Source organism: Electrophorus electricus, chromosome 6 (assembly GCF_013358815.1).
Source record: "Electrophorus electricus isolate fEleEle1 chromosome 6, fEleEle1.pri, whole genome shotgun sequence".
Classification (NCBI taxonomy): domain Eukaryota; kingdom Metazoa; phylum Chordata; class Actinopteri; order Gymnotiformes; family Gymnotidae; genus Electrophorus; species Electrophorus electricus.
In genome coordinates, this window is record NC_049540.1 from 8,453,299 (window position 1) to 8,467,347 (window position 14,049).

At 46.4% G+C, this 14,049-nt stretch overlaps 1 protein-coding gene across 12 annotated transcripts in view; it reads left to right on the plus strand.

Annotated features, from left to right (window-relative positions):
* The window catches only part of rgs3a (regulator of G protein signaling 3a), a 136,196-nt gene extending 126,420 nt beyond the window's left edge, over positions 1 to 9,776 (plus strand). For 11 of the 12 annotated variants that reach the window (XM_035526941.1, XM_035526932.1, XM_035526929.1 and 8 more), the window contains 4 exons: positions 4,625 to 4,726; positions 5,914 to 5,975; positions 6,949 to 7,115; positions 7,760 to 9,776. In XM_035526941.1, the coding sequence (XP_035382834.1) occupies positions 4,625 to 4,726; positions 5,914 to 5,975; positions 6,949 to 7,115; positions 7,760 to 7,960 (532 nt within the window). In that variant the 3' untranslated portion in view covers positions 7,961 to 9,776. Of the gene's footprint in view, positions 1 to 4,181; positions 4,348 to 4,624; positions 4,727 to 5,913; positions 5,976 to 6,948; positions 7,116 to 7,759 lie in introns of those variants that run through there. The other variant, XM_035526939.1, reaches the window with a different exon arrangement.
* Positions 9,777 to 14,049: the final 4,273 nt, after the last annotated feature.

The window sequence follows — 14,049 nt, forward strand, 5'->3', positions numbered from 1 at the left end:
GGGCTGGCTGCAGAGGGACCTGCTGGAGGCTGGAGATGATGCTGACCCCCTTGACCCGCACCTTGCTCCTCCCCATGGTTACTCAAGGGCCATGTCACATGAGCGGTGGCATAAGAGCATCCTAATTTGATAAATGGCAGTCAAAGCATGTCCATCCATCTTTTGGAGGTTAGGGGTCTTGGGGCTAGCATCCTGGTTGCGAAGGGTAAGGGGATCTCTCCCACCAGGTGTTGGGGAGTACTGGGCTTTTTGCTAGACTCTTGGTCACAGCCCAGGGACAGAATGCTGTTCCCATGCCCAGGTTAAAGGAGGAATGGAGTTCTGGGGAGATCTTGGTGAGCAGGCTTTCCGTTCTTGGTTGCAGCTGTCTGAGAAGTGACAATCAGCAAAGCAAGTAAATGGATTTGCAGGAAAGCCTGACTGCTTCTTTAAATAAGCCCCTAATGGAGGATAATAACTTTTCCATTGCGCACACGCGGACTTGCTTCTAGCGTGACTGTTTACTATAGTGTCACTTCCGCTCGCCGTGGCGTCTGCGAAAGCAATCACACTAACCCTAGCAGCGGTGTGTTCAGGCCTCGCCACAGGTCACCTGCCTGACCTTCAGCTGACTGTAAGGGCTGATGGTGTAGCTGAAATGGCTGTCTGCTGCTGTTCTCACCGGGCTGCCTATTTCACACTGGTGGGGTGAAGTGGGCCATGGCAGAGGCTGTGTGCCTGGGAGGTGTGTGGAGTGGTGAAGCAGTGTGGAATGTTTCCTATCTGAAGCCTCGGGCTGAGGGAATGTGCCACTACTCTCAGAAACACACACATGCACACGCACGCGTTGGGGTCAGTAGAGCCTGGATCAGTGTAGTAAATGAAGACTCTCATTCTATATATTGGCAGTGCAGAGATAGCGTTAGTATTAGTGTGGTAATGGTGGAGAAGACTTGCATGCTTTAATTATCAGCTGATATGTTAACTTGGTGATTATTTTTTGGATGCGTGAAAAGCAGGTAACACTCAGGCCAAGTTCATTGGAAATCGTGCATGTGTATTTTTTCACGTTCACAGTAATACTGTGTGTTTAAATGCATAGACGTCCGTTTATTTTATCATGTGTTAATACCCATGTAACATGACACAGGTTCTTAAGACGTAATCTGCTCTGGTGTAGTGCTCATTAGAATCCAGCAGGTGTCAGCATTGCCTTGAACTAACATCCTGCCGCGTTTACAGCGTATTGTCACTGTACTGATGTTCGGTTGCTCGTCTTCAAGATTATTGTTGCCTTTAGCCTATGACTTAACTATTAGCAGCAGAATCTGATCTGTTCTCAGATCAGCTTGTACATTTGACATTCCTTTCTCCATCTGGGCTCTGGCAACGTGTCATCTTTTCACTCAAGCTCCCACACAGAACCATGCCATTGTATTGGAACCAGACCTGGGCCATAAATTGTTTCATTACTCACAGATATTCCATACTGCCCCAAAGACGGACTCTTCTCGTGGCTGCTGTCCCAGACCCTCCCAAACCTCCCTTCAGTTCGCTCACGTTTCCCAGGGGACATGAAAACTACCCCAACCACACACATTCCGATTATCAGCTATTGCTTTTTGTGTTGTAAAAAAACCCCCAAAAAACTCTTTCCTTTTAGTTAGTATCCTGACCTATTTAGGTTTTCAAATGTGGCTGTATGTGTGTTTTTTTAAATACAAGAATGCAGGAATCGGATCTGTTCTCTTATCTTTTATTGTGGCCCAGTTTTTCACCGAGGACTGTATTTACAATTTGTCTTTTCATTAATATCTGTTAATAACTCTTGAAGCCACTTAAAATTGCCTCATACTTGCTGTACCACAAATGTGCTCAGGGGGAGAGGGAGAGAGAGAGAGAGATAGAGAGAGAGAGAGAGAGAGATATACAGTGATAGAGCGAGTGATAGAGCAAGCGGATGTCTGATCCGGGCACACTCTTGGTGAATCTCTTTTGCTAAATGCATGTTCATTTTGCCAGTCTTATCTTATCAGTACAGGCTCCATCCATGGGGAAAGACTGCATGCGTCACCGCCCACGTCACCGCCCAACCACCCAGCACAGGTTCCACATAGTGGCATTTATCTAGAAACATGTTTTAAGTTCTTTGTCAACACCTGAAAGTGCTAAAAACTGACCACATGACGATAATGGTATGAGCAGTGGTGATGACATTTAGAGTTTAAGAACGTGAAAGTTTTATTGTATATCCAAGTTCATAATTCTAAAAACCCCTTTTAACAGTGTTTTATATAAGTGAATGAATTATATAAGTGAAAGATATGCTGATAATGAGTTTACTTATTTCAAAACTTTGTATGGGCTAAGGGTTGAGGTGTATGGGATAAGGGTTAAGTTATATGGGATAAGGGTTAAGTTATATAGGATAAGGGTTGAGTTATATGGGATACGGGGATAAGGGTTGCGTTGTATGGGATAAGGGGATAAGGGTTGCGTTGTAGGGGATAAGGGGATAAGGATTGCGTTGTATGGGATAAGGGTTTCATTGTATGGGATAAGGGTTGAGTTGTATGGGATAAGGGGATAAGGGTTGCGTTGTATGGGATAAGGGTTGAGTTGTATGGGATAAGGGGATAACGGTTAGGTTGTATGGAATAAAGGGATAAGAGTTGAGTTGTATGGGATAAGTGTTCATGTTGTTGTTTGGGACAAATGTTGCAATCTACAACAAACTGCAAAGGGTTGAGAGGAAGATGAGAGTGAGACTTTAGGAGCAACTTGACATGAAAAACAGCATGAGAACTTTTTCATGGTCATTTCAGGTTTGGAAGGCGTTGTCACTTTAAGGACGGTTTTGGCCGCTGAGATACAGGAGCCTGCCAAGCGTCTTATCATCCATGCATTGTTAGGAACTGGCTTCCTCCTTGGGCTCCCCGAGTTTCCGTTGGCTTTCTGCTGGCGGCGGTGGTGTCTGCTCATCCTCGTGCATTACGCACCATCAGTGCTGACTAACATTTCTCCCGCTCTCCCTTCCTGCTGTGGCGATAAGAGGCAGCCCTTCGCGGCCTTGGCTTTGAAACATCTAGGCTGGGTGGAAAAACTAGATTGTAAAATTGAGTTAAAGACATGTACAGTATTCACGGAAGCTTTGAGCACAACAGCTTTGACCCAGGCTGACCTCGCGGCTTGGTGCAGAGGAAGTGTTGGAGGCCACGTCTGTTGGAAGTGGCTCATTTGTCTCCTACACACCTTGCATAAAAACCTGCTGCGGTGATTTGGACTGTTTACTCATCACTTTGCTAGTCAGGCGAGAGTGTTCCCCTTCCTCTTTTTTTCTTCCTTTTTATGTAAGAGGTCAGGGGTGGTGTTAGTGTTTCCAGCACTGGGGACAACAGTCAGTGATGTCATAAATAGTCGCAGACTTCCTGTTTCCTGTAGGGGCTTGCTTTTGAATTCCATCTAGAGCGTCAAAGAGGGGGCTGTTGAATAACCGGGGACAGCCACCGGTGCTGCCTCTAAAAGTCCCTTTTCAGACAAGCACAGATGTTACAGGACTCCCTTGCCACTATTCCAAATATGCAGAGATAGATATAAGTGTCTGCCGCAGTACACCATGGTGTCCTGCTCTTAGATCTGCCTCAATCAGTTGCGTAAATTTCACGTAACTGCAAGGGCTACCTAAACCACAGAGCTACTCAGGTGGCACAGGCCTTGAGGGATAACAGAAACGGGGCCTGGGGTGGACGGCTGGGATGATACGACACATGGGTGGATTCAGGGACAGTGGCTGGGGACATCCAAAAACGGCACCCATGAGCCATTTTTAGTGCCTGTATCACAATGAGGCGCGAGCCGTTGGGCTCCGATGAGACCAGAGGCCTCGCGAAGCCACAGTGGAAATCAAAAAGACGGAAAGCTTCACGGCGGGGGGTGGGGGTGGTGGGTGGTGGGGGGTTCGAGTGCCGCCTAGAGGACGCACATGAGGTTGGGAAGTGTGAGGACAGGCACTGGGGGACTCTTCACTGAGGGGTCAAAGTTTGGCAGGACGGAGAGGGGTGCAGCTGCACCCTGCGTCCACCCGGAGGGCTTTGACCTTGGGTTGGTGGCCCTGAGAGGCCCCCCAGGGACACCTGGAAAGGAGTGAGGTGGTGAGGAGGAAGAGCACGTCAGGCAGTCGCATCCCTCCGTCACTCAGTGCCTCTTTCAGTCAGACACTGCGGAGAGCAGGAGGAAGGAGGAAGGGGAGCGAGAGGACGAAGTACAGGAGGACTGGGAGAGAGACAGAGTGTCTCCCCACCACAGCCATCACCCTGCTGGAATACTAACGCACCTTTTGAGCTCAAGAGCGCCTGTCTAAGCAGAAATGTACATACTGACAGAAGCTATTTGTTTTGTTTTTTTTCTTTTTTGAATTTTGGGATTCTGTCATTGGGACTTATGGAAATGCAGTGTGTGTGTGTCTTTGTGTGTGCTGGTATGGGGAGGTCTTTTGGAGCTGTGCTTTTCTGGTCTATCTGATTTGTTTTGATCTGTGACAGTCCCCTTTCCTCCCTTTTGTGCGTGTGTTTGGTGGTGTGTTTGGTGGTGTGTTTGGTGGTGTGTTTGGTGGTGTGTTTGGCCGTGCGTGCATGTGAACATACAGGGCCAAAGACATGAAGAACCGGTTGGCTTTCCTGAGGAGGAGAAATGACTCTCCTGGAAGCACTCCGGCTGGCAAGCTGGACAAGACCATGAAGTCTGTCAAGTAAGTGTTGTTTGTGTGTGAGGGTGCATGTTTAGATGCCCTTTGTGTTCACGTGTGTCTGTGTGGACAGTACATGCATCTGCCTACTTCACCTAGATGGTGGTACCCTGATTTAAGTTCACTGGTGCGAGGGTGTGAAAGTGTGTGTGACGGTGCGTGCGTGCGTGCGTGCGTGCGTGTGTGTGTGTGTGTGTGTGTGTGTATGTATGGGCCAAGACAGAAAATAATAGAAAACAGGAAGGACATGAGTTGTCTATTTGTGTAATCACACAGTTAGTTGACGTGTTTTCTGTACTGTTTCCATGGGCCATTCTTGAGTGTCTCGTTTGCTCCACTAGTATTTTGAACTAGAGTTCCATGTTGTGTCTATAAATACCAGGCTGCATGCTTCTGCACGTGGCATGCTGCATCCGTATGATCGGGACCGTGTCAGATGTCAGTGTAACGGGTTACAGGCCTCTTAGCGGGCCAGTATTCAGGCTAAGTGAACTATATCTGTTAATTCTGGCTGGTGTCACTCACACTACGCACAAAGCAAACATAATAAAAGCAGACAGATTGTTTATAGAATGCACTAGATGCGTTGCTGCTGTATTTCAGACACATGTCATCATATGTGCACTGCTTATCACTGAGGAAAAAGTTTCAGTTCGGGGCTTAGAACAGTTTCACATAACAGTATGGTACAAACGGTGTGCTCTAGCATGGCAGCACACTGCAGCTGCGTGAACATATGCCTGATGGTCGTCTCTTAAGAACGGCCGAAGCCTGCCTAATTGACCATAAGTAAATGCAGTTCAGAGAGACTGACTGCCTATAAAGTCCAAAAGGCAGCAGATGCTGCAGACTTGTTAAGAGTAGCAGCACAATGAAAGGGAGAGAGTGAGTGAGTGAGAGAGAGAGAGAGGGGGTGGACCCACAGTCCTACAAGCGTTCCTATTGGCTGGATGTTATCCTGCCCACGCCCCCTCGCTGAGGCAGTTATAAAAGAGGCTCTCCACTGGGGACATTCAGAGATACTCTTACACAGACAGATTTTCACGCTTATACACTCACACACGCTCAATCGCACACACCCCCCAGCCTAGCACGGAGCCGGACAGAAGCGCAGGGCTTCGGATGGGACACACTATGAAAAACTTGACGGAAATGGGCTTGCTGAAGAACCGCTCTGCTTTCATCTGCAGGCCCACTCCTGAGGAGGCTCTGAAGTGGGGAGAATCCCTCGACAAGCTGCTCAGCCACAAATGTGAGTGAAGCCCTTATCCCATTCACTCGTCGCGAAGCTTTTCCCCCTGCCTACACACACACACACACACTCACTAACTCACTCACACCTCTCTCTGTCTCTCTCTCTCTCTGTGTGTTACCTCATAGCTCTTAGCCTTTGATGTGAGTTGATATGGTGCGCTTATGCAGCCCTGCGTCTTTCCTTTGCTTCCGTGGGCGCCGGGGGCACACTGCCGAGCGCTAGGCGTGCATGCCGACTGTGGCCAGTGCATTCGCGGGTTTTTTGCGGGTGTGCGAAAAAGGGAGGAGGGGGGAGACACCTGCACTGGCGCTAAATCTCCTGTATTAACCTATACCCTGCCTGCCGCTACGGCGTGTGCTCACCTACCCCTCTGTTTAAAGAGCTTTGTAACAGTAGGCTTGGTGCTGTGCCGTGTTCACATGCACGAAGCCGCTGGCGGGCCGCCGCTTCCTCGCATTCCGACCCACCGTGCCTCTTCCTTTCCGCAGCCGCAGGAATGTTTATAACCCCACCTCTGAAACAGCCGAATCCGTCTTCCTGTGTTAACATGCCATTGGCGTCATATGGCTGGGAGCGTGGTTTCCGTGGTCATCAGGGTGTTACTAAATTGTTGCTGCACAGTCCTAATGCAGAGCGGGAAAAACCTAGCAAATCTAGACAGAAACGGAAATGTGATTAACTTTATACCAGATCGTAATTGAATTATGCAGTGGTTAAACTCTTTAAAGTGCTTTTAAGTAATGATGGTGGGGATATTTAGCTTCCCATGAACAATAAGGAATTAAGAGATTAAGTTTCTCAGCATTATGGGATGATGAGGGTGCAGGGATCCATATGAGTCAGCCAGCAAGCTTGGGCTCAGCTCCACCTACTCATTGGAGGCTGTCGTTGCCATGGTTCTTGCTGTGCACCCATCCAATAACATGCCTCTTGTTTTTTTTTTTTTTTTCCCTTACCCCTGCTCTGTCAGATGGTCTGGCAGCGTTCAGAGCTTTCCTGCGCACAGAGTTCAGTGAGGAGAATCTGGAATTCTGGTTGGCGTGTGAGGATTACAAGAAAGTCAAATCGCAGTCCAAGATGGCATCAAAAGCTAAGAAAATCTTTGCAGAGTACATCGCCATCCAGTCTTGTAAAGAGGTGAGTTTTCACTAACAGCGTTTAACAGTTTCAAAACAGAATGCCAGAAAAAAAAAAAAAACCTAACAAAACTGTTCTCAGATCATCGGCTCAGAGATGGCTGACTTCAGAAAACAGCCCTTTTGTTTGGAAAGCAGCTTAGTTTTAGCCAAGCACATGCTGCCTAAAATCAAAGTTAATGTAAATAAATTAGGCCCATCACTAAGATCTCTGGATAAACAGAGTCTGCAGAGTCCAAATGCCCTCGACTAGGGACCAAATGCCCTTGATGGGGCTGCCCTTTGTGCCCTTCTGCTTTTCCAGGTATGACCCACCACTTATCCATGGCTCCCACTGGGAGACCTGGGACTAAATCGACTAAATCACACTTGACACATGCTACGCTTAGGGAGTGATTTTTATCATCTGTTTTCACTTCCAAAACTTAGAACTTTCTGTGGAAATTTAGATCAAGGCAGCAGCAGGGATTAATGGAGGTTTCCGGCTGTCCTTCTCCTTAATCTGCCATAATGACTGGTTTTGGATCATCTGACTAGCTCTGAACAGGGCGAGCAGGTTGTCCAGCTGGCTGAGATCAGAGAAAAGCGGTTTGACCTGAGGCCTCTGGCAGCACCTGAGCTGTTTCCCGTCCTTCTGCTCTCCAGGTGAACCTCGACTCGTACACCAGGGAGCACACCAAGGAGAACCTGCAGAATGTCACGCGCTCCTGCTTCGACCTGGCCCAGCGGCGGATATACGGCCTGATGGAGAAGGACTCGTACCCCCGCTTCCTGCGCTCGGAACTCTACGTGGACTTGGTGAACCAGAAGAAGGGCAGCGCCACGTCTACGGCATCCTCGTCGTAATGTGGGGGGTTGGGGAGGGGGGGCCGCCCGCGCGCCCAAACAGACACTAGCAACTAGCATCGCGGAGGTTTCGTTCACTTCGAGTTCTGTTCTCATTCGCCATCCTGTCCTACGATGTGCCGAGGCAAGACGCACTGAGGAGGAGAGAGGAAGAGAGATGTTCACAGGGGCCGGCATGGAGAAATGCAAGAGGTGTGAAGAGACGTTGTGGCCCAGTCCGGCGGGCTACGCACAGAGCCAGACGAGTGGGATGTCCCCATGACGAGCGCTGTCTGTTGTCGTCGTCCCCCGTTTTTTATTTATGTTTTCCCAGATGTACTGGAAAAAGGAGTGCAGGGGGCATGTCTTGCTTCGACACAGAGACAGTCGGGCACCGTTTGTTGCTTCTTGTCGTTTACGCCTCCCCTTTCTTCCCTCGCTGCATGGCCTGGGCCTCCTCCCGCTCCTCCCGTGCCTGCGCTATTGGTACGACGCAGATCCCGCTTTCGTGTTTTTTTGCAATGACTCTCCTGGACGACCTGAAGCTGCTTAGTTGAGCAACAGGGGAGCCCTGGGTGATGCGCACACCTAGCCTGTTAACCCCACCCTGTGTGGCTGTGCACTTCCCAATTAAAGCACACTTCTGAAGCATCAGCCTGGCTGTCTCATCTGTCCATCCCCCCCATGCCCTGACGACATGGTCTAGTCCTAGCAAGACATTTGTTGGGTGGGAAAGTAAACAGCCACAGAGGACTGGACCAAACTTGGATGGCTAGGGGGGGGCAACTCGGCTTTCAAGTGATTGGAAATCAACACTCTGCTGGTCTCCAAAAACTGTACAAAGCATGTGAGCGTGTTTGTGTAGCCAATAAGCAGTCGGTTGTAGTTCTACAGTAGAGTGAGTACTCTTACGACTGAATGGCACGTGGCTATGGAGCATTCAGGCTTGTTCAAGCTTTCAGCTTCTAGTTTTGTTTTGTTTTTTCTTTTTAATGCATAATGTTCTTGTAGGGCTCAAACCTGCACTCCATAGATAGATGGGGAATAAGACCAGTTGAGGTCTGTCCCACTTTTTTTTGGTTTGAATTTTTTATAATGAGAGACAATGCTTTATCTGTACAAATGTTTGTGTATTTATTTAGGTCCTTGCTGGGTTTGGCGTTCATTGCACTTAGCTCAAAGCCCCACCCAACCCTTAAACCCAGGCCCCTCCCACACGCCCCATCACCTCCACTCACCTCCACTACCCCTACCCCCTTATACCCATGATCCTTCACTGTCCTGATGTAAGTGCAATATTTAGTATTTTTTTTTGTATCTTTTGGATAAGTTTCGCTTTGAGACAGAATGGGTGGAGCTCTGTATTTAATTTTTATTTGCATTGCAAAAAAAAACCCAAACAAAAGAATAACCTGCTTGAAGACTGAGTTGCAGTTTGAGAGTAATTAGTTGTCAGTTATTCTAACTGTGTATTCCCCGGCAGCAGGCAGCCAGGGCCTTTGGATGTAAATATAATTCTTAAGAAAAAAGTGAAACGATGAAAGACAAACCCAATGTTGTGGGGAAACCATGAAGCATGGTTGTATCTATGTAAATACTTAGAGCATCAATGCTATAAAATGACATGTAATGTTATCATTGGGAATGAGTGGGGAAGGTCCACGTCTTCCTTGGTCATACACTGCTTGTAAGGAGTTTTATGAAATGTATTTTATCATTTTCACTGTTTACAATACAAATGCATCTCCTAAGATAGCAAGCAAAAAAGAAAGTAGAAAAATTCATGTGGTGTCATTGCAAAAAGAGGACAATAAAATGTTTGACTGGCTAAAATCAAGCATTAACTTGATCTTTTGTTATTGTGTTCACGTTAAACATGAGCTGACTTTAAATGAGGTGTGTGTGCGTACATTAGTCAAGTTCGCCTCCGTCAGGCCTTTGTAAATGTGTACAGCAGGCAGGTCTTCAGTCTCACAGGGCCCCTTTCCTAACTAGGTGGCCTGAAACAGTCACGGCTCATCCCAAACCTCCCGAACATGCTGCTCCTCCACACAGCAGGAGCAAGGTGAAGAGCATGACTCATCCACACAGAGCATGCGGCACAGTTGCAGGCTGCCATTTGGGTGGAGTGTTTTTTTGTTTTTCTTACGCATGCTGCACTTCCTTCCACCCTTTCATAACTTTCTTCAGTTGTCTGTTTTATTTTCTCTCTTGCTTGGTGTCTGGCCATGTGAGCAGCTCCTCTTCAACAACGATCAAATAACCCTATCAAACCTTCAGGTGTGTCAGCAGTAAGAATGATGATTAGGATATGATTTCTCTGTAGGGAACCTGCTGCCTTTACTGTACAGAAAGCTTCTTGATCTTTAAATATAGCTCTGTGATGATTCAGTACATGTTTGCCAGATGGTGTATAATTCCTCCAAGACGATACAGATTTTTTTTTTTCGTTGCTGCTGCCGGTGAATTCCTTGTCTGTGCCGTTACCCCTAATGGTTTTGATGCTTTATGTTCTGTATGCTTTGATCATGAAATCCAACTTTTCAAACAATGGCAGGCACAACTATACTAACTAAAATTAGATGATATAATTGGGCACTACTAGTTTTCTTTATGCTTTTTGTAGAAGTTCCAGTGCCCTTGTAATACAGCAACATCATTGATGATTGCTAGAAATGGCAGTGGTCCAATAAGCTTTTTTTCAGTTACTTAGGAACCACCCTGCTCTCTGCCAGTGTGTAATGAGCTGATTGGCCAAGTCAGCACTGTAAGCAGGCTGATTGGTCGATAAATCAGCCTACTCACTGAAGTGCCATCAAGTCTGCATGGGAACCAAAAACACCTGCCCCATATACTCCAGTCATTGCTTCATTTGTGGACGGAGCTAGTCCCCAGGACAGACAGACACACACACACACTCTCTCTCCTAGGAAGCCTCAAGTCACAGGTGGAACTTGTGCAGTTTCCAGGAGGCTGACTGGAAGCTGTAGAGGGGATAGGTGACAGTAAGCTGAAGACAGTTCTGTTTGCACACTGCTAAGCTCGTTATTGCTCCTCAGAGGATCTGGCAGGATGCACCAAACCTCAGAGACAGGGAGAACAGCCTGCAGATTGGATTACACTTCTCCTCAACAGACTGGATTGCCTAGTTGCTAAAGCAACCGCGAGTGTGTGCGCACGCACACGCATTTGTTGGTTTAAGCCATAAACAAGCATTTGAAAGGCCATTCATGTTTACATCAAATTTATGGAGCATCATAATTTTAAAGATTAGTCCTATATGTTTATTTCCAATACAAGTCAGCAGCACATTCGATTTTGCTGTTTGCAAATAGCACACCCATTTCAACACCCTCTTTGGTGCTTTTAAATGTGCCCTACTATGCGTGTTACTGTTCAGTACTGCATTTTGGAGCTCTGAGAATTATATTATGGGCTCAGAAACCATGTCCCCCCCACTCCTCGGCGCTGCCATGCCCTGCGGGTGGTGGTTCATCTCACCTCCGTAATCTTTGACGTAATCTTCGCTGTTACGTAATCTTCCGGTTAAATGTTGCATTCATTTAAAAATTCTCCTCCTCACATTCAAGGCAATTAACAATCTTGTTCCCTCTTACCTCTGCTCTCCTCCACTCCTCCACATCCACCCTTGCTTTCAGGTCCTCCACCCCAGAACATCCTCTCGTGTTCTCAGGCCCTCCTCTCTTTTTGCCATCTTTAGAATTATTCCTCGTCTCTGGAATTCTCGTTCGTCCAAGTTACACAGTCCGGATATCTTTCGACATTCACCATTCTATCCCCCAAAATCATCTTTGTTCTCTTGCATACAACATGGCCCTGCCTAATCTGTTCCTCTTCTTTCCCTATTTGTGTGTCTCCTAAGTTAATGTATTCTGTCTGTTTTGTTCCTATACTTCTGTGTTCTTGTCATAACTGTATTGTTTTGCTTCTTTTGTATTTTTATGTTTTTGCTGCTTTTGTGTTCATATCTTTTTTTTAAATTTTTATTTTTAAATTTCTTAATTCTTTATTATTTTTATTTTGTTGTTTTGGGTTTTTGAAAGGAGCTATATAAAACTATAATTATAAATATAATTATTTATAATAATTATCAGTGGTTCACTGTAATAACTGTGCTGCCTGTGCTTTGTAGGTGGTATTTGGCAGTAATGCCTGTGCTGCCTGTGCTCTGTGGGTGAGGTTTAATGGCCTGAGGTAATGCCTGTGCTACTATTTGTGCTCTGTGGGTGATGTTTGATGCTTGGGAGCATGGCCATGTGCTGAATTATCCACCTTCTGTGTGATGCCTTCTTAGAGCTGTTTTTGGAAGTTTGGAACATATTCAGTCAGATGTTAACACGCTCTGATGCACGCTCTGATCTAAATACTTCAGACTCCACGTTAAGCCGAGAAGTTAGCGAAATCAAATGCAAGTCAGGCCATGGAAGACCCGATAGCTGTAAATACTGCAAAACTGAACAAATGACTGACGCATGCATAGTCCAAGAGCTCACAGTTTGTTTAGTCACTGAATAGCTAAACAGTGGCAGAAATGCTGTCCTACAGCTGTACAGGGCAGTGCACTGTGAACTGGGCAGCACTCAGATAGCTGTCCACCAGCCAAGCTGTCAAGTTCCTCCCTGAGGCCTGCAGAAGTGTGGCAGCCTTTCTCCCCTCGGGGTCCTGTGGCTCTGGTGACTGGGGCCAGAGCGGACGCCAGGCCACTGAATCATACAGCAGCCAAAAATGCTCTAGGGGTTGCAACGAATCTGGGCTGGGTTGCAACAAAGGCCTACTATGCTGTATAATGAATTTCATGGCTAATGACTGCTTTCTTTCTGTGCTAACTTTTGTAAAACTTTTGTGACATCAGTGAAATCAGATGCATCGTTTGGTTGAATCTTCACTACTAAATCCTGATGCAGGATGAACATGGCTCCAAACTGTAGAAACAGAATTGTTGTTCTATTGCAAGTCAAACTGCAATTTTGTTTCTCCCCTGTGTTTTCTTTATGCTCTGTCTATGTGCAACAGCAGTCCATATCCTGTTAGTTAAGCAGTGGCACAAAAGACCCCAACCACAGCTGCCTCAAATAATTAATACACAATAATTAATTGATTTTTCACTGCACATATGTTAAATATTAAATTGCTGAGCAAAGACCTGGTAAAAGCTCTTATGCTGTAAACATACACTGTAGAAGAGCTCTTGGGAGGGGAGGAATACTGTGATTTCACATATTTTTGTGAGACAAGGTCAGTTTGAAAGAATTTTTAATCAGAGGGTCATGGTAAGAGCAAAACAGCACTTAAAAGGAGGTATCTTCTAACCGGTAATGCCCTTGGGTTTGTACAGTAAGCCTTTTGAAAGCCAGATATTCATGACAGCTAAAACATCTATCTGGAAATGTCCAGTGGTTGCGTGCAAGTGTTCTTATGATAGGAAGATGGAAAGGGTGACCAGGAGGAAAAGTCTTCCCCCTCTGATTGGGATAAGAGAGCAGAAAGCAAGCCTTTCTATTATCCATACTGTAGGGTGGGGGTGGGGCTTGGTTGTGGCCTCACTGAAAGCACAGGATTTTGGGTCTTGTCCATGATGGCTGGTTTTCTTCAGGGAGACCTTGTTCATACGAATGTACACTCAAACAATTCAAACTGGTAACCATAGGCATTCTGCATCCCTTTTCATGGAGTAGATTTAAAGTCGTTGCATAAGAATGTAGAATAACAGGACACCAAGCCTTCACTGGTCAGCGAATATAAATGCATTTCTCTAATTAACTCCTTAATTTGCACTGATTAACTCCTTAATTAAGGAGTTAATCAGTGCACTAATGAACTCTTTAATGAGTACTGATTGGCTTTTTATCAGTACTGACACACCATGGAGTATTACATCATCATTTGGAATTTCAACTGATATAGCAACAGCGTCGGATCAACAGCAGATGTTTCCACTGCAGAACCAGTTAGAATTTTGGAAGCCTGCATTCCATAAAAACTCTCTCCTGACAACGGTTAAGGTGTTGTGTCTGCACCCACTGGACTGACAGGTATACCAATGTTCTAAACGAATGTGCAGGGCAAAACAGCTGAGGTCATAACTGGAG